At 51.6% G+C, this 25,390-nt stretch overlaps 2 protein-coding genes across 7 annotated transcripts in view; one reads left to right on the top strand and one right to left on the bottom strand.

Moving 5' to 3' along the window:
• Window positions 1-1,535: 1,535 nt before the first annotated feature.
• Window positions 1,536-13,417, bottom strand: C2H21orf58 (chromosome 2 C21orf58 homolog). The gene is made up of 7 exons (XM_062216868.1): window positions 13,358-13,417; window positions 11,728-11,788; window positions 10,601-10,674; window positions 9,312-9,476; window positions 6,415-6,526; window positions 2,075-2,166; window positions 1,536-1,754 (listed from the first exon to the last, which is right to left on the bottom strand). Exons 1-7 carry the CDS (start codon window positions 13,415-13,417, stop codon window positions 1,536-1,538), a joined length of 783 nt encoding a protein of 260 aa, XP_062072852.1.
• A 5,274-nt stretch (window positions 13,418-18,691) lies between these two features.
• Window positions 18,692-25,390, top strand: part of PCNT (pericentrin) — a 150,837-nt gene continuing 144,138 nt past the window's right edge. For all 6 annotated transcript variants that reach the window (XM_062204173.1, XM_062204190.1, XM_062204156.1 and 3 more), the window contains exons 1-2: window positions 18,692-18,871; window positions 20,460-20,666. In XM_062204173.1, coding sequence (XP_062060157.1) covers window positions 18,815-18,871; window positions 20,460-20,666 — 264 coding nt within the window. In that variant the 5' untranslated portion in view covers window positions 18,692-18,814. The remainder of the gene's footprint in view (window positions 18,872-20,459; window positions 20,667-25,390) is intronic.

The following is a 25,390-nucleotide window of genomic DNA, read 5'->3' as shown; positions in this document are numbered from 1 at the left end:
CCATAGCAAAGAGCTGGATCGGAAGTGGAGCAGTCGGGTCTTGGACTGGCACCCACATGGGATGCCGGAGCTTCAGGCCAGGGCATTAACCCACTGTGCCATAGCGCCGGCCCTTGTGTTCATGTTTTAAGCTATTATTTTTGTTTTAAGTATTATTTTTTAAAAGGATTTATTTATTTTATTTGAAATGCAGAGTTACAGAGAAGCAGAGGCAGAGAGAGTTTTTCCATTCGCTGGTTCACTCCCCAGATGGCAACAACAGCCGGAGCTATGCCGATCCAAAGCCAAGAGCCAGGAGCTTCTGGGTCTCCCACGTGGGTGCAGGAGCCCAAGGACTTGGGCCGTCTCCCACTGCTTTTCCAGGACATAACAGAGAGCCAGATCAGAAGTAGAGCATCCAGGACTCGAGCCGGCACCTATGTGGGATGCCAGCACTGCAGGCAGCGGCTTTACCTGCTACGCCACAGCCCTGGCCCCTAAGCTACTTATTATTACAAGAATCAAAAGTTTTTGAAAGTCTTAAAGGGAAAAAAGTTAAAGTAGGCTAAGGTTAATTTATCGAAGAGAGAAAAGGTTACTTGTAGAAATGGTATAGTGTGAGAACACGAACTTGAGGTCTGCAGCAGGCCTCCACGTTCTAGCACAGCTCACTCACTAGGGTTTGCCACCCAGAAGCCTCGGCCTGTTCCATGTAGGCCCGGTGCACAGAAGGCTGCACTGTAAGGGTCTGCATCACAGCTAACTGTGTGATGTCCATGCGATGAAAAAACTGCCAAGGCCTTCCTCAAAAACACATTGCCTTCACTAAGGGTACGTGACTGAATATGTTGCGTCCTCAAAGTCACATTGTACACATGTTCTTTGGTTTTTCTCACTTCAACACGAGGAGCCCATTCCATGCGTATGGTGAGTGAGTGTTCCCAGTGATCGTGTCTGACTTTGCTCAGGGGGTCCCAAGGGAACATCCACAGCTGCTACCTTTGCTGCGAGGCTTCCAATCCAGGAGTTCCTTCAACTCATTCCTAATGAAACCCTTGAACTTGGCAGAGCTGCCAGTCCTGTGATGTGCTTTAGGCTGGCTTCCTGACCATGCCCATGGAGGGCAGCAAAGGTGGAAGACCCTGCTGCTCACCAGTACCAATGAGACACACCTGGAGGAAAGGCAAGGGTACCTGGGCCTGCCCTGGCCTGGGTTGCAGACCCCACCCTGTAAGGAGTCAGCACCCTGGTTGGGGTACTCCCTGGCCTACTAGGACTGCACACTGCCAGGGCCAGTTCTGCTGGACTGGACAAGAGACCCAAGTTGCAGCAAACTTTCCCTAGAGGTTGGTATGGCCTCTGCCTGGCTTGGCAACGTGCTCCTTTGTGGGAGATACAAGGTCTTTCCAGGCTCTTTTAACCCTTCAGCCACAGTGTTCAGGCCTGATGAGGGCAGGTGTCTGCTGGTTCCTTAGAGAAGTGAGGGGGACCCAGTCCCTGAGGTCCTCCTGCCTTGCCTGCCCCAGGAAATTGGCCTCTCCCACCAGACTTACGTGCTAAGGGTACTCAGGGCCAGTGGTGTGGTGCATGGTGGGTGGCAAGCCAGCTGTGGGTGGGACAGTGGTGGCCGTGATCACTGGGGGCCACGTGGCATAGCTGACGGGAGCAACAGGGCTGGGGCCACCCTGCAGCAGGGCTGTAGATGAGTAGTGGTGGTGGTGATGATGCACCGGGGGCGGCTTCGGCCTCTCAGCCCGGACAGCTGGATTCGCCCACTGCAGTCAAACACAGAACACACACCTGGCTTAGGCCCTTGGCCACCACCATCTAGCCCACCAAAGGGACCCCACTCCCCGTGCCTCTTTTTGACTGGTGGTCTGAGCATGAAGAGCAGGTGAAAATGAGGTGCCAGACCCTATGCAGAGTTCAGGCCCCAACTGTACAACCCATTTTTGGGGTGGGGCTAGGGAGTGCTACACCGTGGATCCAGAGCCAGGAATGAATGCACTTTCAGAACCACAGAGAAGCAGAAATTTCTAGATAGGAAACCACACCAGGCCCTCTGGTTTCCCTGTGGTCTCCTGGGGCAGCCTACCTGGGGTGCCGGGGGCAGGGCTCTGAGCAGCATGCCCTGCAGCAGGACCTGGTGCATCTGCGCACTCTGCATCAGCATCACCTCCACCATGTCTGAAAGGAGACAACGCTGCAGACAGGCTTGTCTAGAGAACAGAGCTCGCTGTCCGTGCTGGTTAAAACAAATTCAGTACCCAGCACGTGTGCCACGTGTGCCTGTATGGTCCCTGGGGAGTGTGTACAAGATGTGGAGCTGCAAGGTCAGGGTGGCCTCCCCACCACTCCTCCTTCTCCCAGTGATTTTTCAGTTGTCCCCTGGGGCTGCATGGTGATCCCCCAAACATCTTCATGTCCTGACCCCCTAATCGCTGTGTGACCCCATTTGGAAAAAAGGTCTTTGCAGATGTACTTAAGATCAGAAGATGAGAAGTCATTCTGGTTTTTCCAGCAGAGCCCTAAGTCCAGTGTTAAGTGCCTTTGTTTTTAGGATTTATTTTATGGAGTCAGTGCTGTGGTGTAGTAGGTTAAGCCTCTGCCTGCAGCTCCAGCGTCCCTGTGGGCTCCGATTCATGTCCTGGCTGCTCTTTTTCCCATCCAGCTCTCTACTAATGGCTTGGGAAAGCACATGCCCACACCTGGATGCTGGGCTCCTGCCTCCAGAGCCAGGAGGGGAAATATTCCTGCTGTTTGAAACCATTCAGTTGGCTGGTTACCATAGCCACAGGAAACTACACACTCACCAACACAGTACTACAAAACATTGTAACTTTGGACAGTGTGATAGGCATAGATTGGCTCTTTCCACAGCAACCTGAGCCTTGAAATCACTGAGCCCTGGGGCTCTGTCAACCTCAGTAAAGGAGAGCCAACCTCCCAGAGCCACTGTCCTAGCCAGATACACGCACGCCCAGCCCAGCTGGCACTGCAGGCTTTCGACCGGCAGCAGGAACTGTGCTGCCTGAGCTCAGGGTCAGAAGACCAAGGAACAGACAGCACAGGGCAGGTGGGTCTCTGGCAACACAGCTGTGTTCAGTCTGACAGCCTCACCCCACCCATTCATTATCCGCTCTGTAGCAAAGACTGTTGCTGTGCTGGGAAAGCAGGAGCACTTAGCATCTGGTTCATATCCAACAAAACAAAACAGCATTGGCCCCATCATAGCACATACAAGAAATCTACTCCAGGGGCCGACGCTGTAACACAGTGGGTTAAAGCCCTGGCCTGAAGCGCCAGCATCCCATATGGGTGCTGGTTCGAGAACCGGCTGCTCCACTTTCTATTCAGCTCTCTGCTATGGCCTGGGAAAGCAGTAGAAGATGGCCCAAGTCCTTGGTCCTCTGCACCCACGTGAGAGACCCGGAAGAAGCTCCTAGCTTCGGATCGGCACAGCTCTGGATGTTGCGGCCATCTGGGGAGTGAACCAGTGGATGGAAGACCTCTCTCTCTCTCTGCCTCTCCTCCTCTGTGTAACTCTTTCAAATAAATAAATAAATAAATCTTTTTTTTTTTTTTTTTTTTTTTTTTTTTTTTTTTTTTTTGACAGGCAGAGTGGACAGTGAGAGAGAGAGACAGAGAGAAAGGTCTTCCTTTGCCGTTGGTTCACCCTCCAATGGCCGCCGCGGTAGCGCGCTGCGGCCGGCGCACCGCGCTGTTCCGATGGCAGGAGCCAGGTGCTTCTCCTGGTCTCCCATGGGGTGCAGAGCCCAAGGACTTGGGCCATCCTCCACTGCACTCCCTGGCCACAGCAGAGAGCTGGCCTGGAAGAGGGGCAACCGGGACAGGATCGGTGCCCCAACCGGGACTAGAACCCGGTGTGCCGGCGCCGCAAGGCGGAGGATTAGCCTGTTGAGCCACGGCGCCGGCCAATAAATCTTTTTTAAAAGAAATCTACTCTAGGGGCCGGCTTTGTGATGACATAGCAGGTTGGGTCACCGCCTGGGACACCTGCATCCCGTGTGGGCAGCGGTCTGAGTCTTGGCTTCTCCACTTTCAATCCAGTTCCCTGCTAATGTGCCTGGGAAGGTGGCAGAGGATGACCCAAGTGGTTGGGTCCCAGCCACCCATGTAGGAGACCTGGATGGAGTTCCAGGCTCCTGGCTTTGAACTGGCCCATTCCCTGCTGTTGCAGCCACTGGGGTGTGAACTACCAGGTGGAAGAGATCTCTCCTCTCTCTCTAACTCTACCTTTCAAATAAAGAAATAATCTTTTTTTTTTTTTTGGGGGGGGGGGAGAATCTAATCCAGATGGATCATAAGCCCAAGTGTGACAGGTAGGCAAAGCTGTAGAAGAAAATGCAGACCCTTCCTTATGAACTGAGTGGGAGAAGAGTTCTTAAACAGGATATAAAAGGTACTAACTATAACAGAGAAAGCCTATGCCAGGCTTAATTAAAATAAGAACATCTGTTCATCCAAAGATACAATGAAGACAGTGAACCAGCAACCACAAAAAAAGAGCATGATGCTTGCAATACTAGTAGGAAAAAAAAATCTCATTGCATGAAATGTACAGGGTTGCTAAGAAGCCACAAGACAGGCAGACAGCCTGAAAGAAAACTGGCAAAATACTTCACTGGACACTTCACAGAAAAAGACATTCAAGTGGTGATAAATGCATGAAAAGTGATACCAGAATGACCTTCCATGACATGCCCACCAGGCAGATAAAAATGAAAAAATCCTGAGGTATCAATGTTGGTAAGATGCTGTGGGCAACTTAAATTCTCACTCCCTCCTGTGAAGTAAATGCTTCTGACCATTTCTAGCCTGGATAGGAATTGGTGCCCAACTCATGTGGATGTTTAAACCCCAAAGTCACAGGCTGAGTGTCTGAGGGTGTGGCCTTAGGAAAGTGGTTAGACTGGATTATGCTGTTAGGGTGAAGTCATGGGCTTTACAAAAGAGGCCATATACACAAGGAGCAAGCATGGCCCCTCCCCCCTCCTCAGCCTAGCTGTCAGTCACCATACAGTCCTTCACCTCCCTCCTAGAACGCCAGACAAAGGGGGCCACCCATCTTGGACTGAGAACCTCTGAAAGAGTGAAATAAACCTTTCTCCCTAGGTAGTCCCTTTCAGGTATCTGTTAGGGTGATGAAAGGCTGACTAATACAACCATGTATTTATACATCCAACAACAGTGATGAGTCTTAATTTTGTTCAGTGAAAGAAGTCATGTGAGAAAAAAGTGCATGCTGTGTAATTCCATGTTTATGACAATCTGGGAAATAGAAAATACAGTTGCTTGGGGGACAGGAAGGAAGGATTGAATGGCAGATGAGAGGGGCTGGCTTTGTAGTATAGCAGGTAAAGCTGGAGGCTGGGACACGAGCATCCCATGTAGGTGCCTGTCTGTGTCCTACCTGCTCCACTTCCAACCCAGCTCCCTACTAATTCCTGGGAAAGGCAGCAGAAGATGGCCCAAGTATGTAGGCCCCTGCCTCCCACATGGGAGACCCAGATGGAGTTCCAGACTCCTGGCTTCATCTGGGCCCAGCCCTGGCCATTGCAGCCAAATCAGAAGTGAACCAGCAGATGGAGGATCTCTCTCTCTCTCTCTCTGTCTCTCCCTCATGCTCTCCAACTCTACCTTTCAAATAAATAAATATTTAAAAAGAAAAGAAGGAGATGAGGAAAATCTCTGGGGCGATGGATACGTTCACCATCTTCACTGCTGTGATGGTTCCACAGATAGAAACATGTGAACACTTACCAATTGTACCTCTGAATATTTGGACATACATGTGACTCGTTCTAATTCACATCTCAGTAAAGCCACTTTAAAAATCAGGTATTTAAAAGTGATTTTAAAAGCAACAATTTGGCCACGTCTTTTGTATAGCTAACAACTGTGATAGGATTGTGGCCCAGTTCCTTCAACTGCTAATCCAGCCCTCTTCCTTACACCTCATGTTTTCTTCCCTCAGAGATTTCTTTCACATAAGGATTTCTTTAAAAAAAAAAAATATTTTGTTTATTTGAAAGGAAGAGTTAGAGAGAGATTTCATCTGCTGGTTCACTCCCCAAGTGGCTACAAAAACTAGAGCTGGGCCGGACCGAAGCCAGGAGCCAGGAGCTTCATGCAAGTCTTGCTGCTTTCTCAGGCACATTAGCAGGGAGCCGGATCAGAAGCAGAGCAGCTTGGATTCGAAGTGGTGCCCATATGGGATGCTGGCATCACAGGTGGTGGCTTTACCTGCTATGCCGCAATGCTAGCCTCACGTAAGGGTTTCTTAAAGTTAAGATTCTTTTTATGTTGAGTAGCCAAAAGCTGACCCTAGATGACTATCCTGCTTATGAAAATATTTTCTCTTCCAACTGTGAATTTCATAAACCCATAATAACATTAATATGGAACACTTACCTTCCTTAATACTTCCTGACCTTTGAGTGGGGAAGACCTGGGGTGGAGGGATCTGTGTGATGAGTGGCTGCTGAGGTAGCTGCTGACTGATGGTGGCAGGAGGCTGGGGCGCCTGGAACAGCCAGGTGGTTAGCCATCTGAGTGTATCTCTGGAGTTCATCCCCAGTGTCTACCCATCCATCTGCCTGTCTACTCAGCCAGCCACTCACTCACCAATCTATCCACCCTTCCATTCACCATTTACCAGTCTATCCATCCGTCCATCTGCCCACTCATCCAGTCATCTCTCCCACGTATCCAATCACCCATACACCTATCTATCCAGTCATCCATGTAGCCATTCACTTATCAATCCATTCATGTATCACAAAGAACTTTACATGATTAATCCTAATGGTTGAAAAGAGAGATAATTGGATCTGGTCAGTTATGACATGGTGTTTGTTAGTTAAAGATTTATTTATAAGTCATAATTACAGAGTGAGAGGGAGACAGACACACACACAGAGTTATCTTCCATTAGCTGGTTCACTCCCCAAATGGCTGCAACATCTGGGGCTGGGCTAGGCTGAAGCCAGGAGCCAGGAGCCTCCTTCAGGTCTCCCATGTGGGTGCAGGGGCCCAGGCACTTGGGCCATCCTCTTTTTCTTTCCCAGGCACATTAGCAGGGAGCTGGATGGGAAGCAAAGCAGCCAGGACTCCAACCAGTGCCCATATGGGATCCCAGCACTGCAGATAGCAACTTAACCCACCGTAGCGCAGTGCCAGCCCCTATGATGTTTTTAATGTTTCTCACATTTCCTAGGCTGGGCAAGCTAATGCCTGATTTCATTAATTCTGCGTTAGTAGAAGCATCCAACACTTGGCATGTTAGCCATTCAGTAGGGATGCAGTGGTAGCTCACTGTGGTTTTAACTTGCATTTCCCCAATGACAATGGTGTTAGGAGCCCAGTGCACCTGACCCGTGCAGAATACTGAGTCACTTGATCTGTCTACCCTAGCACCAACACCACCATGGTTAACTATGGTGGCTCTTTCTTATGTTGTAGTGCACATATGGGACTTCTCATGAAAATAATGTCTGATTTTTCTTCTATGTGAAAATAAATGTACAACATTTTTGAGCATGTACCAGAATTCCCTCGGCTTTAGTCTTCTGATTTGTGAGATCCTGCATGACTTTGTCCCTTCTTCCTCAGCTCACAGAAAGGATGCTACAGACCAGGGGCTGGCAAGCTTTCCTGTAGAGCCAGACAGTACTGTTTTGGTTTGTTAGCCACATGTCTCCTTCTGCTGAACGCTGCTTTACAGTGGAAAGCAGCCACAGACTGTATGCAAACAAATGAGCCTGGTCCAGTGACATTTTAGTTATTAATACTGAAGTTTTCACTTCATGTATGCTCCATGTGTTATAAAGTATCATTCTTCTGTTGTTTTTCCCTAAATATTTTACCATGTAAAATCATTCTTAGGGGGGCTGGTGTTGCTAGTGTGCCACGTGGGCGCCGATTCAAGTCCCAATTGCTCCACTTCCAATCCAGCTCTCTGCTATGGCCTGGGAAAGCAGTGGAAGATGGCCCAAGTGCTTGGGCCCTGTACCCATGTGAGGGATCTGGAAGAAGCTCCTGGCTCCTGGCTTCGATTTGGCTTGACCCTGGCTGTTGCAGCCACCTAGGGAGTGAGCCAGCAGATTAAAGGGCTCTCTCATACTCTCTGTCTCTCCCTCTCACTCTTTAACTCTGCCTTTCAAATAAAATAAAATCTTACAAAAAAAAATTCTTAGCTCGCAAGTTACGTAAGAACAAGAGGCAGGCCAGCTCTGGCCCAAGGCTGTAATTTGCCAACCCCTGATGTCGACTGGGGGGTGAGGGGGCATCCTTAGAGCAGCTGTGCCTGGCCTGGCCACAGGACCCTCTCCCTCTGCTGGGAGATTCACTTCAATGACCCAAGGCTCCTGATCCTGCTGTTGGTATAATTGGACTATGACTGAAACCCACAGGCAGGACTGGGCAGTGATGAATGTGCAGTCAGTGCAGACCTGTGTGGGGACCTCCCACACCTGCAGCCCCCACTATTCCCACCATCCTGGAAGGAGGATCCAGGTGCTGAAAGATACAGCAAGGAGGAGGATATTGAAACCCAGGCGTAACCATCGGCAAAGGGGGCTCTCGGCTCCATTCGCACAAATCCCTCCCTCTGGTCACTCCCAAAGGACAGGTGCATGCCAGGTTCAGTCTCAGGCAACCTGTGTAGAGCTGTCTCCCTCTCCTTAGCCCTGCCCTCCTGTTCAGCCTCTTCTGCACCTCAGTCACTCTGAATTCACACAGGGGCCTCAATGCGCCAGGCCTAGCTTCTGCCACTCTTCTGGGTGTCCATTATTGGATACATTCCCTTTTGTTTAAGAAAGAATGGTTTTCTGTGCGTGCAATCTAGAATGCCAACAAATAGGTGAAACTCACAAAACTAGAACACCTTTTCACCCTGTTAATTCTGTCCTGGAAACTAGGGTCTTTGGCAGTTTTGGTCATTATGAAGTTCTGAGGAGGAGCTGACCCCTTCCCCAGAGTCGAGGCCTCTGGTTGCTAAGCTCCCCTAATAAGTGTACCAGTTAGGACTTGGGGAGGGGGCAAGCCGGAAAGGCAGAGTGGGGAGCTTGCCTCTCCTCTGTCATGATGGCTGAGACCGTCTTCCTCCTTACCTGTCCTCAGGGTACCCACAAAGTCTGATAAAGTGCCTGAACACAGGAAAGCCTCCTGTTGTTGGTTCTTGGCAGCCTGTGCTGTGTCCCAAGACATGGGTGCTAAGTTTCTGTAGGCATGGTCCACTCCCTACTTTTCTATACAACCTTAGTCCCCCTCACCCCTCATGAAGATGTTGGTTTCCCCTCACCCTTTACCGAGTGCAGGATGACACGTGGTGGCTCTGGGGCTGCTGGAGGCAGGGAGGGGGTGGGGTAGATACCCACTGGAGGCACCTCTGGAGGTGGAGCTGATCCACAGGTTGCTCTTTTTGGGCTGCTCCAGGCATGGGTCCGAGAGAGGTCGTCCAGCAGCTGCTGTTCCTGCAAGGCCAGGGCAGAGCCTGCTGCGTGCAGGAAAGAATGCAATAGTAGCAGGGGAATCCCAGCCTGGGCTCTGACCTGCCTGGACTGCAGGCACAGATGCGGCTTCCTGGGGGGACGGCTGAAGGGCTGTCACTGGTCCTGGTTTTCTCAGCCCCCACCCAGGGCTCACAGGCCCTCTGGTCCTCATGGAGCCCCCTCTGGAACGGAGAAAGGCTGGGAAAGCTAAGCCTTGGGGGCACTTTGTGTGGTGCACATGTAGAAGTACAGTTTCTAGGCCAGCGCTTGGCCTAGTGTGTTAAGCCCCAGCCTTCAGCGCCAGAACCTGATATGGGTGCCAGTTCGAGTCCCTGCTGCTGTACTTCCAACCCAGCCATCTGCTGATACACCTTGGAACAGCAGGGGATGGCCCAAGTTCTTGGGTCCCTGCACTCACATGGGAGACCAGGAAGAAGCTCCTGGCTCCTGGTCTCAGCCTGGCCCAGACCTGGCCATTAAAGCCATTGGGGAAGTCAACCAGCAGATGGAAGACTTGTCTTTCCCTCTCTCTCTTTCTGTAACTCGGCCTTTCAAAAACAAATAAAATAAATCTTAAAAAAAAATGAAAAAAGAATATGGTTTCTTTTACAATTTGCTAAAAATTTAGACAAGTTTCACGCTATTTCTTTCCCCAGGCAAAATAATTCTCTCTTCCAAACCTGTTCATACATGCACTTCACTGCAAAGTTCTTCCTCTTTCCCTAGCACTGGTTTAATGGAACATGCATTAAGCCAAGTGCACCCTTGGGAGCTCATTCCTTCTTGTTTGGATGAGACTCTAGGCATTCTAGAATTCCACTTCCTGCTGATATTGAGCCCTTTCTCAGTATTCCCTCTTTGATATGTGCAACCATATCGAAGATGATTTCTGAGCTTTCTGAGCTCACAATGCCCACGTTTGTGTCCAGGGCTGCGTGTTACGTTCTCTCTGTGTGTGGCTGAGGGGTGGAGTCTCTTAGTGGTTACAATAAGCAGGAACCTGTCATCGCAAATATCAGAGAAGCAGCCCCAAGAGTCCAAATGGGTGCCCCATGCATTTGGCTCAAGCGTGGTGCCAAGGCTCACTTGCGAGTGCGCAGGCCTACCCAGAGTCGCTGCAGAAGGTCCCTCCTTCTCCGCAGAGCGCTCTGCAGGGCAGTGTCCAGCCCGTCGTCCTTGCCTGGAAGGAAGCACATGCTTGTGGCTGAGGACGCTTCAAGGCTGGTGGCCTATTCATTCAATGCGTCCCACAGATCCGACCAGAATGTTCCAACCTCACCCGTACCCTTGGGCACCTGGGGGTGACCTGAGAACCCTCCTGGATAAACACCTGTCCCAGAGAAGGAAGGCCTAGTGCCCGGGACTTGTGAGGGCGAGGGACGGCAGTGAGGAGGGAGGAAATCAGGGACTTGGTTCTGGAGCTGGCGGTCACACTGCGGATTTCCCCTTGGGGCCTCCGTGCTGCAGTGCTCCTGCACGCCATGGAAGGAACGTCCCTTAGGTGCCAAGAGGCAGGAGGGCCCTACAGGGTCAGTGGGAGTCAGCGATGGGCTGTCTGAAGGCTGGCCTGCCCTTCCAGTGTCGGGTGAGTTCTGCACTCAGGAGAAGGCTCTGGCAGGGGGCTGGTCAGTCCAGGTCAGGGCTCAGGCCTCTTTCTTTCCCCAAGGCACTGTGGCCCTGCCTGCTGCCCAGCATCTCATTGGAGCTGTCTATTGTGGATGCCTGAGCAGCCTCATCGGGGGTTCCGCCAGGAATCTACTTCCATGTCAGCATTACGGCTCTCACAGCCTCTGCGGTCGAGTGGCCTGGTTTGGGATTTCCTTTCTGAATTTGGAAGCCTGGTTGCATCCAGCTGGCCTCAGGAGCTACCCGGAGCCCCCACAGCCCATGGATGCCCCTGTGGGCCTCCTTAGCTCCTCATCCAGAATGCCTGAACCGGGACCCCGCTGCCAGGTAAGGATGAGGACAAGATGAGTCCCCCCCTCCCCCCACCTCGGGGCCCTGGAAGCAGCAACCTGAGGAGGGTATCTAACTTCCCTGTGCCTCCATCTTCTCACCTGCAGTATGAGAATGATGACTGAGTCTTTCTCTCGGGCTGGTAAGCTATGTGGGGGTGACTTTTATCCCTGAATGTAAAAGATTCACATCAAGGATGGTCTTGCTGGTAACAGTAGGAGGGTGATTCCCACGGCCTCGCTCCCTTCCTCCCCTGGGACAGCTGCCCATGGCCTACCTGGCACAAGGTGGGAGCCCTCACAGTCCCCTTCCATCTCCTCTCGTTCTTGCTCCAGCTTCTATGAAGTACAGAGACAGCGACAGGAAAGTTGGCACTAGGCAAAGTCATGGTGAGTAGGGCCTGCCTACTCCTCCCAGCTGCTACCCATGAGCTCTGAGTGTCCAGGGCTCCAATAGAGGTGTCAGGGACAGGAGGTGCTTTGTGATAGGGAAAGGAATGCATTCGGCATCACGCACGTGCTGCATCTTAAGACCCAAGGACAGGCCGGCGCCGTGGCTTAACAGGCTAATCCTCCGCCTTGTGGCACCGGCACACGGGGTTCTAGTCCCGGTTGGGGCGCCGGATTCTATCCCGGTTGCCCCTCTTCCGGGCCAGCTCTCTGCTATGGCCTGGGAAGGCAGTGGAGGATGGCCCAAGTTCTTGGGCCCTGCACCCTCATGGGAGACCAGGAGAAGCGCCTGGCTCCTGGCTTCGGATCAGCGCGATGTGCCGGCCGCAGCGGCCATTGGAGGGTGAACCAATGGCAAAAAGGAAGACCTTTCTGTCTGTCTCTCTCTCTCACTATCCACTCTGCCTGTCAAAAAAAAAAAAAAAAAAAAAAAAAAGACCCAAGGACAGATGCTTTGGATGGCTCCTGTGGAGGAGGTCGCTGCCCAGGAGAGACTGTCCCAGTGAGGCCACCAGGCTTCCCAGCCAGCGGCCACCCTGATCAGCCCACCTAAGTCTTGGGTTGAGCAGCTCCAAATTGTGTCTGCCCTATGACAACTGCTGCTTGTTTCTTTTGCAGCAGCCTGTGGGCACCTGCACTCCAGGTTGGAGGGCTGGCAGGAGGCAGGGGGCAGAAAAGGAACAACACAGGCAGTGGATGCGGAGCAGCTGCAGCCACTGAGAGTGGCTGTGGACCCTGTGCTCAGTTACTTGTGAGGACAGACCCATAACGGTCTACCTAGACCCTCAGAGAAGGCTAAGAGGACAGGTCATGACGGTTCAGCCCTCAGGGCCCTGTGTTCTGCACCAACCAGGCTGTCCCTTAAACAGTGACACCTGGGAGATCTGGAGGGGAGCTCTGTGGGGCCTGGCCAGGGCTGCATGCCTGCTTCTTGTCTGTGGGAACTGCTGGAAGGACCTTATTGGTTCTGTACAGATATAAAGAAGAAACCAAAAGTCACATTTCTTCATGACAAAAGCTAAAAACCATAGAAACTGCTTTAGAAGCAGGAACTTACAGGCAGTTTGCCAAAGGCAGGGCATATGGCTTACTATCTTAGGTTTCCTCTCATGAGCTGTTAAAAGCAGTAGTGTTGGGCTGGTGCTGTGGCATAGCAGGTAAAGCCATTATTTGTGGCACCGGCATCCTTTACGGCTGCCAGTTCAAGTCCTGGCTGCTCCACTTCTGATCCAGCTCCCTACTGATGTGCCTAGTAAAGCAGCAGAAGATGGCCCAAATACTTGGGCCCCTACACACAGTTGAGAGACCTGGAAGAAGCTCCTGGCTTCTGGCTTTGGATTGACGATTTGGGGAGTAAACCAGTGGATGGAAGATTTCCTCCCGCCCCTACCTGGTATCTCTGCCTTTTGGGTAAATAAAGAAAAAAAAAAAAAGCAGGAGTGTTATTGGCTGTCTTACCTGTCCCAAGAGTTTCAGTGTCAGCCGGGTCATTTGGTCTGCCATTGATTGGTCTGCCATTGACGTGTCAGGAACTGTGTGAGATGGCAGGAGAGGCGGTGGTGGGTGCTTTTTCCCCGGCCCTCAGTTATCTGCTCAGCAGTGCCAAACCTTGTGGAGAATACCCCGCCGTGGGCTCTGCTTACTGCCTGGAGACCGTCTTAATCCACAAGAGAAGCCGCCAGCAGGATGACCACATTGCTCCCTGGACTGTGGAATGTGTGGAGCCAACCTGGGTGCTGCCCGTTGCTAGGCCAGTGGGGGTCTGGGTTGCCAGGTCTCCAGAGAGCCTGTTCCCAAGTAGGGCTCGCCTATAAACAATGCTGTCAGGTGTGGCTAGGCAGGGCTCAATGGGAAGGTAAAAGGGGCAGCAGCAGGGGCTAGAGCTGTCAGAAGTGTGTAGTGGGGTGGGCAGTGGCTCAGGACAGAGCTCAGAAAAATGTGTCAATGGGGAGAGGGGAGGCATCCCTTCCCTACCAGATGTGCTGCCCTGCCCTGCTGCTCCCCTCCCCCGTTGCTGTCTCCAGAACCAGCAGTGCCCCGTGCCTGTGCTAGGACTCTCACCACTGCTAAGACTCCCAGGGCAAGAAAGGAGCCCAGCTCCGACACCTGGAAGGAGAGGGCCATCGCCTTGAAGATTTCAAGAAATTGTGGGCTGCAGAAGGGGCAGGGTAGTGGAAGGGCCCATGAGTTGTAGAGGTTCTTGGGGTTGGGTGGGGCATGTGCTAGGACCCACTCCATCGTGTCCAGCCCAGAGGACTAAGTGGAGGAAGTGCAGATGGGAAGTCAGATGGTGTCACCCTAGGGTGTGCCCAGGGGACTGAGGCTTGCTGGGGACGGTTGCTAGTACCTTCCTCAGTGCAGCTGACCCATAAACCTACATCCAGTTGCCAAAGTGTCCATGACTATCTGTGAAATTGCCACCATTCTTCAGACCTTTTCTGGTTGTTTGGATGCCGAGACTTTTGGCTGGACACAAGGTGCCACGTTCTCTGCTATCAAGCTCCCAGGGCTAGCTGGGGTGACCAATTTCATGTTCAGAGCCCAGCTCACCTGCTGGCTGGGGGCCAGGTCCAACATACCTGTACATGGAGGGTGAGTCATGGCACTGATCAGCTGTGGCACTGCTGGGTGTGGGCCTTGCACCTACCTCCCCACATATGTGACATGGCACATGTTCCCAGCTTTCCTACAGTGACACTCAGGTAGGTCAGGGTGTGCACAAAACTGGCTCATTTAGTTAAGCAGCTCAGATTGCTAACGGGTACTCCCCAGTGGTATGGGTAACAAGTTCCAGTGGGCATGGGTTTTTTTTTTGTTTGTTTGTTTGTTTGTTTTTGTTTTGTTTTTTTGACAGGCAGAGTGGACAGTGAGAGAGAGAGACAGAGAGAAAGATCTTCCTTTTCCGTTGGTTCACCCTCCAATGGCCGCTGTGGCCAGCGCGCTGCGCTGATCCAATGGCAGGAGCCAGGTGCTTCTCCTGGTCTCCCATGGGGTGCAGGGCCCAAGCACTTGGGCCATCCTCCACTGCACTCCCGGGCCATAGCAGAGAGCTGGCCTGGAAGAGGGGCAACAGGGACAGAATCCGGCACCCCGACCGGGACTAGAACCTGGTGTGCCGGCGCCGCAAGGCGGAGGATTAGCCTAGTGAGCCGCGGCGCCGGCTAACATGGGTTTGTTAAGTTTCAAAATATGCTTTTTTTCTGGAGTTTCAGATTGACAGAAAAATTGATAGTATAGTCCCACATATGACTTCCTTGATAATAAACACCTCACATGAGTTAGGGTCATTTTGTCAATATCAACAAACCAATACTGAGACATTACTAACTCAAGTTGACGTTTTCGCCTATTGTCCCTGATGTGTGTGGTGTTTCATCCAGGACACATGACATTGAGTCCACATATCTCTTAGACTGCTCTTGGTTGTGACAGTTTCTTAGATTTTCCTTATTTTTGATGCTTTTGGCAGTGTTGAGGAACACTGGCTCAGGCGTTTTGTAGAACATTCCTTAGCTGGGATCCATGGTTTCCCCCTGGTTAGCTCAGGTTGAAGGCTGTTGGAAGGTCTGCCCCACATATCACAGTGATTCTCCCCTTGGTCACCTGGTGAAGTGTGTGGATCAGATTTTTTTTTTTTACTGGATAGTGACTCTACCTTTTATTGTTTTTTGGAGGAAGTTGTTATGCATAGCCACATTTAAGGAATTGGGGAGTTATGTTATGCCTTTTTGAGAGTATGTACATAATTTATTTTGAAAAAATTTTAGTTAAAAAATAGACTGAAGTGAGACTCATATCCAACATGTGCAGAACCTCTCTGAAATGTCTATAGAAATGACTCTGGGGTTCTGAGGGATTCTGTTGGGGCAAATTGGGCACATGAGCCCCTTTCCTCAAGTTTTTTTTTTAAGATTAATTTATTTGAAAGGCAGTTTATAGACATGAAATCGGACAAGACCCCCTAAAATTCACACTAAAATGTGGCCCCTTAAAGTTCCATAGAAATGCTATCCGGGGTGCCACATGTACTACCAGAATTTGAGGTGCCTTACGATTTCAGCACGGGCTTATTACTAAATCCCTGATATTAATAAGCCCAAGAGGGTTCTTGCCTAATATTTAGAGAAGAATTCTAAATACCGGCACTGATAAACGAGGCAGCATGGTACGTTTTAAGCTTTTATTTAGTGAGAAAGGTGCTTAGGAGAGTAAGAGCTTTATTTAGGAGAAAGAAGCGAATGGGGGTTCATACCGAGCACCAGGAACCATCCACGTGGATGAGCATCTAGGCCAGGAAGCCTAGAGCACAGGGCCCGAAGGCCATGCGCCCTGGAGGCTCGGGGCTACAGCCTCCCTTCCTAGCAAGAAGCCAGGGAGAAAGAGCAGGGTGGGTACACTGTGCCCCAGGCTTTTAACCCACTCCAAAGGGGAGTGGTTAATTAACCTGATTGGCTGGTGGGCACCCCAGTATGGCCAGGTAGGGGAATGAGGCCACACAAGGGCATGGCAAAGGCATCAGGTAGGAGAATGAGGTCACACAGGGGCGTGGTCTTCCAGTTCACAAATCCGATCAACTCCAACCTGTATGCCTGCCTACTTCAGACACAGCGAGAGACCTTCCATCCTCTGGTTCACTTCCAAAATGGCCACAGGTGAGCCAGTCCAAAGCCAGGAGCCAGGAGCTTCTTCCAGGTCTCCCCCATGGGTGCAAAGGCCCAAGAACTTGGGCCATCTTCTGCTGCTTTATCAGGCACATCAGCAGGGAGCTGGATTGAATTGGTGCCCTTATGGGATGCTGGCTCATCCTATGGTGGTGGCTTTACCTGCTATGCCACAGCACCAGCTCCTCTCTTGAGGTTTGAATGCATTGTAACACATAAAAGTTGAGTCAGGCAAAATGTGATCTGGTAGCCTGCCCCATCCCTGCTCACCCTGGCCAAAGCAGCATATGTTGCTCAAACTACCCAATTCAGGAGACTACTCTCCACACAAAGGGCTATAATGACTGAGGAATTAACTCTCCCCAGGGCTTCATCAGGGAATTTGTTAAGCTGTGGTTGTTTAGAATCACAAGCCATATCCTGGGTTTGCTTTCCTTTTACTTTAGTAGCAAATGGGATGCTATTGATAGAAAAGGCTAAAGGCAGCTGAGAAGTTAAATCCATCTAGATACACAGGCTCATTGCTGTCTGAGCATGGCTGCTTCCGGCTGGGGCCCACACCCCAGACATACATCTATCCAGGCAGTTACACTGACAATAACACGAGGTGCAGGGAGAGAACGCCTCGGATTAATGTAAGTCAGTTTATTTTCTTCCAGTGAGCTTGAGGACACTAAAAACACTGTTTATCAAAACTGTGGGACAAGAATAAAAACCTTACATATCTTCCACATCTGGACTTACACGCTCAAGTCTGAATCTGAGGAACAAATAATGATCACGTCAGACTTCAGATTCCCACACAGACCATGAGTTTGTAGCAAGACACACTTTCTTCCTTTCTTTAAAGAAGAATTGAGAGCAGTTTTTTGGGTTCATAGATTGAGTGGGAAATACAGCATATATATTTTTCATGAATAAAACACACTTTAAAAAAAAAAGATTTATTTGAAAGGCAGAGTTACAGAGAGGCAGAGGCAGAAAGGTCTTCCATCCGCTGGTTCACTCCCCAGATGGCCGCAAAGGCTTGAGCTGGGCTGATCCAAAGCCAGGAGCCAGGAGCTTCTTCCGGGTCTCCCACACGGGTGCAGGGGCCCAAGGACTAGGGCCAGGCTCCACTGCTTTCCCAGGCCACAGCAGACAGCAGGATCAGAGGTGGAGCAGCTGGGACTCGAACTGGCGCCCATATAGGATGCCAGCACTGCAAAAAGAGCTTCACTCGCTTAGCCACAGCGCTGGCCCGAATATTTTTTTTTGAAACTGAAGTATATTTGGAACAATTCACAGAAACATTTCAGTTTTAATCCATTTCTACTTCAGAGACTTTTTTCATCAAATGAGGCCTCTGTTGATCCAATTTCGTACCATGTAAAACTGCATCCTCAGGGCTGGCGCTATGGCGCAGTGGGTTAAGCCGCTGTCTACACTGCCAGCATCCCGAATCGCTCCCAGTTCGAGCCCCGGCTGCTCTGCTTCTGATTCTCCTCTCGCTGCCTGGCTTTCCCCGGCGAAGGGGCCCCTGTGACCCACGAGGGGCAGCCCGCAGGTGGACTGCGGGGGAGGGCGTGGGGAGCACCCCAACCCCTCCCAGCGGCGGGCGCCTTCGGGGTCTGCCTCAGCTTCCGGAGGAGCTCCGACAACTGAGGACCGCTCTGACACAAAGGTCTGCCTGTGGGACCGACCCGGACCAGCGACGGCTCCAAGAGGCTCTCGCCGCCGGTGGCAGGCGGCCTGACTTCCTGCAGCCTCGACCCCTCAGACGGTCCGCACGCGACCCAAGCCTGTATCCGCTGCCAGGGCCGGCCTCACCTCGGAGCTGAGAAACCGGCCATCCGCGAGCGACCGCACGGCGCGTCAAGCCCGCAGCCAGGGAAGCGCCGCACCTCACACACCCGCAGCGGCACAAGCCCGCCGCGGCTCGGCGCCCGCCCATTTTAAACCTAACCATTGGCTGAGCGGTCCTCTCAGAAGGGGCGGGCACGTCAGCGCACCAATCGCAGGCCGGCGAGCAGCAGGGGCGGAGCCTCCCCACGGGCCGCTCCTCCTTGACTGCGCGTGCGCGAGAGCGGGAACGCGGGGCCCTCATTGGCGACGCAGCGGGGCGGGGCCGACGGCGGGGCGGGCCCACGGTGCGTGACAGTTGTCGCTGGGGGAGGGCGAGCCCTGGCGCGGGGGAGGGAGTGTCAATAGAGCGAAGGCGGCGCCGTGTCTACCCCTCCAGCTCCGGGCGACTCGTGAAGACTCCAAGAGGGAGATGGAAGAGGACGAGCAAGAGCAGCGGCGCAGAAAGGTGGAGGCTGGGAGAGCGAAGGTAAACGGCAGCAAGCACGCTCCTCCTCCCGCTGCCCCGGCGTGAAGTCTTCGGGGCAGGCTCCGGTGCTTGCCGCCGCCCTCTGCCAGGGGCGGACGCGGTTGGGCGTGGAGCCACCGCCAGGCCTTGCCTTTCCCGCCGTCTCCGCTGGAAGTTTTCTCCTGACCGCCGCCATCTTGAATCCGCCGCCCTCTGCGCGGGCCCGCCCCCACTGCGGCTGTAGCCAATCCGCGGCCGGGACGCGAGCGCCTGGCGGGCAGGCGGGGCGAGGCGGGGCTGCGCCTGCGCTCTGGTGTTCTGCCGGCCCCGCCCCGTTTCCCGGGAGACGCGATGGCGTTCTCCGGGGCGCTGCGCGCCTTTGGCCGTGTGAGCGGCGCGTGCGGCCCCGGGCGCTCCGCCCACTCGCGGGTTTTTACCTGGGGTCAGCCAGGGGCCTGGCCCAGCGCACTTTGGCGCTCTCCGTGCGGGTGTTACCTGCGTGAGCCGGACCCGCCTGAGGAAGCGTTCGGGGCTGGTTCTCTCGGTGCGGGGCAGTGACAGGGACCACAGAACCTGGTCCTCACTTGGCTTCCTTTTGCGGGTGTCCGGACGGGCCTGAGGCAGGCTGCTCGCCAGGACGCGAAAATGAGCCGGAGCCCAGAGCTTCCGCATGTGTTCCCCGAGGTCCGCAAGGAGAGCCAGCGTGCTCCAAGGAGCCTGGGCAGTCATGAGTCCAAGGCCTGTGGCCGGGGCCGCGGGCCAGGGCCGCGTCCGTGCTTCAGAAAGCGAGGGAGGGCACGTGAGGAATAAAGCTGGGGTTGGCTTCGGAGGCAGTGTTCAGCCTTGATGTGGTTTTTTCCAAAAGTAAATGACCCGGTGTCCATGAAATGTGCCCTTACGGTCCAAGTTATCATTTGACCTCATGCCCTTTGCGTGAGGCGGTGGGTGACCACGCACGAAAGCTCTCAGAGTTGAGGGGCTGAGCAGAGCGAGGCTGTACCTTCTGACGGACGACATTCTGTGGAGGTCCCTGGTGCTTTGGTGAGCTGTGTCATGAAAAATAGAACATCTGATTCCGTAAAGGAAGATGTTAGATTGACCTGGCTTAATTAATTTTTTGCTATTTTGGTAGCTTGTCTCAGATTCTATGGCTAGGAAGTTTTGGCTGGAATATATATTTCCTCGGTTGGGGGAAAAGGGCAAGAAGGGAGCGATTTAGCTTTTTGTAATTTTGAACCTAAAATAAGCCTTGATTAGTCTATTCAGCCTTTAAATAGAGTTAGGTTAAAAATCCTAATTTTCTCGTAAACCGCTAAGGGTCAGAAAAGCTATTCTGCCAATCAGCTCTATTGTTTCTTTTGCCTGGATATAGGCATACTCAATGTCCTCGTTATTAGACTCTGTGTATATAATTCTGAACTTAATGCTGGAGTCATAGATATTAATGAAGGCAGCATTTGTGGGAAAGTGATCTTATTGGCCAGGTGTGGCTGCGTGGACTGAGTCAGCGCTAGAGCCTCATGTTCCCCTCGAGTCTGTTGACTTTGTGGTTCTGTTATTTTTTTCTCACTTACCTTTGCCTTTACTACTTCTCCACGTTCTTGCGCAGCTTGCTCACTTCCGACAGAGAAAAACAAAAGGTGACTGTGCGCATTCGAAGAAAAAGACGGCGAAGAGGAAGGGCTCGGCTGTCCATGCGCCTGTCCAGGAGGAGAGCCCGGTAGCCGCTGAGGACAGTGGACTCTTTGGAGTGAGGGACGTGTGCAACACATGCTGCGAAACCCCTGACGGGGCGACAGGGGCGTTTGCGGCTGAGGTAGGTTTCCTCAGCGTTGTGTTTTCACAGTTTGCTCTTGTCATTGCTAGTGTAGTTTACCAAAAGTAGACTTTGGTCTGCTTTTCCCTTTCAAAGGTGGGAAAGAGAGTTTGTTTTAGTTTACAAAAGGTGAGTAAATTTTAATAATGGTTTTACTGTTTTTAAGTATTTTGTCTTTATTATATGAATTTAAGAAATTTTGGATTGATGCTTAAATAAGTGTTAATTTCAGTGGTTGTTTTAGTTAGGGCAAGTTTTATAAGTGTGACTTGTGTTGGTGTGTTGCGGTTGCATGGGAGGTTGTCATGTGTGGTGTGTGTATCAACCCCTTTAACATGGTTTCTTTGGACACTTAGAGTACTTCTTCATCTACTCTCATATGTACCTGCCTGTTTTCTTTGTCCTTTACCTTCTTACTGAAGGTGATGAGATGGGAAGAGTTGTAGGTGTCATAGAAATGCAGTATTTCTGGAGGAGGCTGGCTGACTGGCTGGCTAAGGCCTTGGGAGCAGCCTGGGTGAGCCCCCCAGGCGCAGGTACAGCAGGTGAGTGGCCGTTGAGGGTGCTGCAGGTACTGGCTCTCATGGCTCCCCTGGCTCTCCAGATCTGCCCTTAGGTGGAATCTCCCTGGGATGGTTTCTCCTGTGGATTATAAGTGAGTTGTCTTGAATCTTGAGTGTCCCTGCTCTGCACAACAGGGTGGGTGTTGGTTTAGGTCTTTGCTAGGATAAGCTGGAAAATACAGATTTACAGAACTTAGAATATAATTTTGAGGGCAGAATTTGGCTCAGTCATGATGTGTCTGGCCTGCCTTATTCATAAAAGATTGATTGTCACCAGCATGTAAAACTTGTGATAGTCTCCCTACAAATGTGGAATTTTACTTCTTTAAAAAATTTTAAGACCTTGCTGTGGTGCTCCCATGGATTCCCTGTGGCCAAGCCTGCTGTGTTGCTGTGGATTCATTCTGAGAGGAGGAGCATGGTGTGGGCAAGAGGCACGGAGTCATGACACAGACATCGGGAGGGAGTTGGGTGAAAGCGGGCCAGAGACCAGCAGCCTGCAGACTCATTTATTTCAGTTGGTGCAGCAGCTTATATAGCCGAGGCAGCCAATCCGATTAAGGGGCAGTTTATGCTGTGACCAATCACTGCCTGCTGCCAGGCAGGCTCCTTTGCCAGGTGGGTTCCAAAGCCATTTCCTGAGTAACTGATGCTTGCTCCCCAGTGCCATCTTGGCACGGCCTTCTCATTCTACCACATTGCTGTGCTCAGTTCACCAACTCTCAGCTCCCACAGTCCTGAGGTCAGTTTTTACTTGTCAATTGTTGTTCTCTCATTGTTTCTCTCAGAGGAAACCAGCAGTTCTCAGAAACCATGTCTCAGTGACGCTGAGAAAATGAAAGCTCTGCTAAGGGGCACAATATTTACTCCTAGTGATTTTTCTTTGTGTGTTTCCAGCCTAGAGTCTTTGAGGAGAAAGGTTCATTTTGTATTATTAACATTTTTTACTTTTTTATTTTATTTTGTTTTTTATTTATTTGGAAGACAGAGTAACAGAAAGAGGAGAGACAGAGAGGGAAATCTTCCAGCAGGTGTTTAACTCCCCAGATGGCAGCAAACGGCTGGGGCTGGGCCAGGGTGAAACCAGGAGCCAGGAGCTTCCTCCAGGTCTCCCAAGTGGGGACAAGGGCATAGGCACTTGGGCCGTCTTCCACTGCTTTCCCAGGCATGTTAGCAGAGAGCTGGATCAGAAATGGAGCAGCTGGGACTCGAACTGGTGCCCATATGAGATGCTGATGCTGCAGCTGATACTGTGTAACCTGTTACGCCACAGTACCAGCCCTCAACTTTATTACTTTATTTTTTAAAAAATATTTATTTCTTTATTTGAAAGAGTGATATAGAGAGGGAGGAGAGACACACAGATCTCCCATGTGCTAGTTCATTCCCCCAAAGGCCACAATGGCTGGGGCAGGTCCAGGCCAAAGCCAGGAGCTCCATCTGGGTCTCTTATGTGGGTGACAGGAATCCAAGCACTTGGACCATCAACCCGGCATATTAGCAGATTACTGGAATGGAGGGGAGCAGCTGAATCGGAAAGGTGCTCTGGTGTGGGATGCTGGTGGCAAACGGTGGCTTAACCCACTGTGCTACAACACCAGCACCTCTTACAGTTTTTTTTTTTTTAACTTTCAAATAAAAACATCTTTTTTAAATTTTAAATTAATATTTTTATCATTTTTACCTTTGATTTTGAAATAATGTCAGAAAAGATGTATGAAAATAGCAGAGTTCCTGGATACCCTTTACCAGCTTTCCGAAATGTTAAAGTCTTACTTAATTTTAGTATAACTATCAGAATTAGTTTAACAGTGAAACAATGCTATGAGCTAGTAATGGTAAACTTTCAGATTTTACTCTTTGTTCCACTAATACCCCTTTTCTGGTTTAGGATGCTGTATTGCATTTCTGTGTTGTGTGTCCTTTGCTTCCAGTCTTAGACAGATAGTCTCTCAGTCTTTTTTTGTTGCCTTTTTTTTTTTTTTATTAAGACTTTGGGGGACCAAGCCTTTCTTTCTTTCTTTCTTTATTTTTATTTATTTATTTATTTTGACAGCAGAGTTAGAGAGAGAGAGACAGAGAGAAAGGTCTTCCTTTTCCGTTGGTTCACCCCTCAAGTGGCCGCTACGGCCGGCGTGTCGCGGCTGTTGCGCTGCGCTGATCTGAAGCCAGGAGCCAGGTGCTTTTTCCTGGTCTCTCATGTGGGTACAGGGCCCAAGGACCTGGGCCATCCTCCACTGCACTCCTGGACCGCAGCAGAGAGCTGGACTGGAAGAGGAGCAACCGGGACAGAATCTGGTGCCCCAACCGGGACTAGAACCCAGTGTGCCAGCGCCGCAGGCAGAGGATTAGCCTATTGAGCTGCAGCGCTGGCCATGCCTTTTTTTTTTAAAATTTATTAAATGACAAGTAGAGAGGAGAGGAACAGACACACAGAGAGAGCTCCCATTGGCTGGTTTACTTCCCAAGTGCATGAAACAGCTGGGGCTGGGCTAGGCCAGGCCAAAGCCAGGAGCTAAGAACTCAATCCATGTCTCCCAGGTGGGTGGTGGGGACTCAACTACTTTAGCCATCACCATTGACTCCTATGACCCCTAGGGTACACATTAGCAGGAAGCTGCAATCAGAGACGGAGCCAGGACTAAAAAACCCAGGTACTCTGATATGGGATTCTGGTTTTTTAACCACTAAGCCAAGTGGTTGCCACCTCCTTCACCATGATGCTTGTTTTTTTACTTTAAATATATATATATATATATATATATATATATATATATATATACATATTTTTTGACAGGCAGAGTGGATAGTGAGAGAGAGAGACAGAGAGAAAGGTCTTCCTTTTTGCCGTTGGTTCACCCTCTAATGGCCGCTGCGGCCAGCGCATCTCACTGATCCGAAGCCAGGAGCCAGGTGCTTCTGGTCTCCCATGCGGGTGCAGGGCCCAAGGACTTGGGCCATCCTCCACTGCCTTCCCGGGCCACAGCAGAGAGCTGGCCTGGAAGAGGGGCAACCGGGACAGAATCCGGCGCCCCAACCGGGACTAGAACCCGGTGTGCCGGCGCCGCAAGGCGGAGGATTAGCCTGTTAAGCCACGGCGCCGGCCCTTTACTTTAAATATTTATTTGAAAGGTAGAGTGACAGGTTGAGGGAAAGGAAGAGACAGAGACTTTTCCATCTTCTGGTTCACTTCTCAGATGGCCACAATAGGCAAGACTGGTCCTGGCCAAAGCTGGGAGACAGAAGCTCCATCTATGTCTTTCATGTGGGTGGCGGAGGCCCAAGTATTTGGACATCTTCTGTTGCCTTCCCAAGTACGTTAGCAGGAGGCTGGATTGGAAGCAGAGCAGCAGGAACTGGAACCAGCGCTCATATGGGATTCGAGAGTCACAGCAGCAACTTAACCTGCTGTGCTACAACACAGGCCCCAATTTTCTTTTAAAGATTTATTTATTTTGCCAGGCTGGTGCCGCGGCTCACTAGGCTAATCCTCTGCCTTGCGGCGCCGGCACACCGGGTTCTAGTCCTGGTCGGGTCACCGATCCTGTCCCGGTTGCCCCTCTTCCAGGCCAGCTCTCTGCTGTGGCCAGGGAGTGCAGTGGAGGATGGCCCAAAGTCCTTGGGCCCTGCACCCCATGGGAGACCAGGATAAGCACCTGGCTCCTGCCATCGGATCAGTGCGGTGCGCCGGCCGCAGCGCGCCTACCGCGGTGGCCATTGGAGGGTGAACCAACGGCAAAAGGAAGACCTTTCTCTCTGTCTCTCTCTCACTGTCCACTCTGCCTGTCAAAAAAAAAAAAAAAAAAAAAAAGATTTATTTATTTTGCCAGCGCCGCTGCTCAGTAGGCTAATCCTCCTCCTTGTGGCACCCGCACACCGGGTTCTAGTCCTGGTCGGGGTGCCGGATTCTGTCCCAGTTGCCCCTCTTCCAGGCCAGCTCTCTGCTGTGGCCAGGGAGTGCAGTGGAGGATGGCCCAAGTGCTTGGGCCCTGCACCCCATGGGAGACCAGGAGAAGCACCTGGCTCCTGCCTTCGGATCAGTGCGGTGCACTGGCTGTGGTGCGCCAGCTGCGGCGGCCATTGGAGGGTGAACCAACGGCAAAAGGAAGACCTTTCTCTCTGTCTCTCTCTCACTGTCCACTCTGCCTGTCAAAACAAACA

The sequence above is a fragment of the Lepus europaeus genome, chromosome 2 (assembly GCF_033115175.1).
Source record: "Lepus europaeus isolate LE1 chromosome 2, mLepTim1.pri, whole genome shotgun sequence".
Taxonomy (NCBI): domain Eukaryota; kingdom Metazoa; phylum Chordata; class Mammalia; order Lagomorpha; family Leporidae; genus Lepus; species Lepus europaeus.
This window is presented reverse-complemented; position numbering and strand designations above follow the sequence as displayed.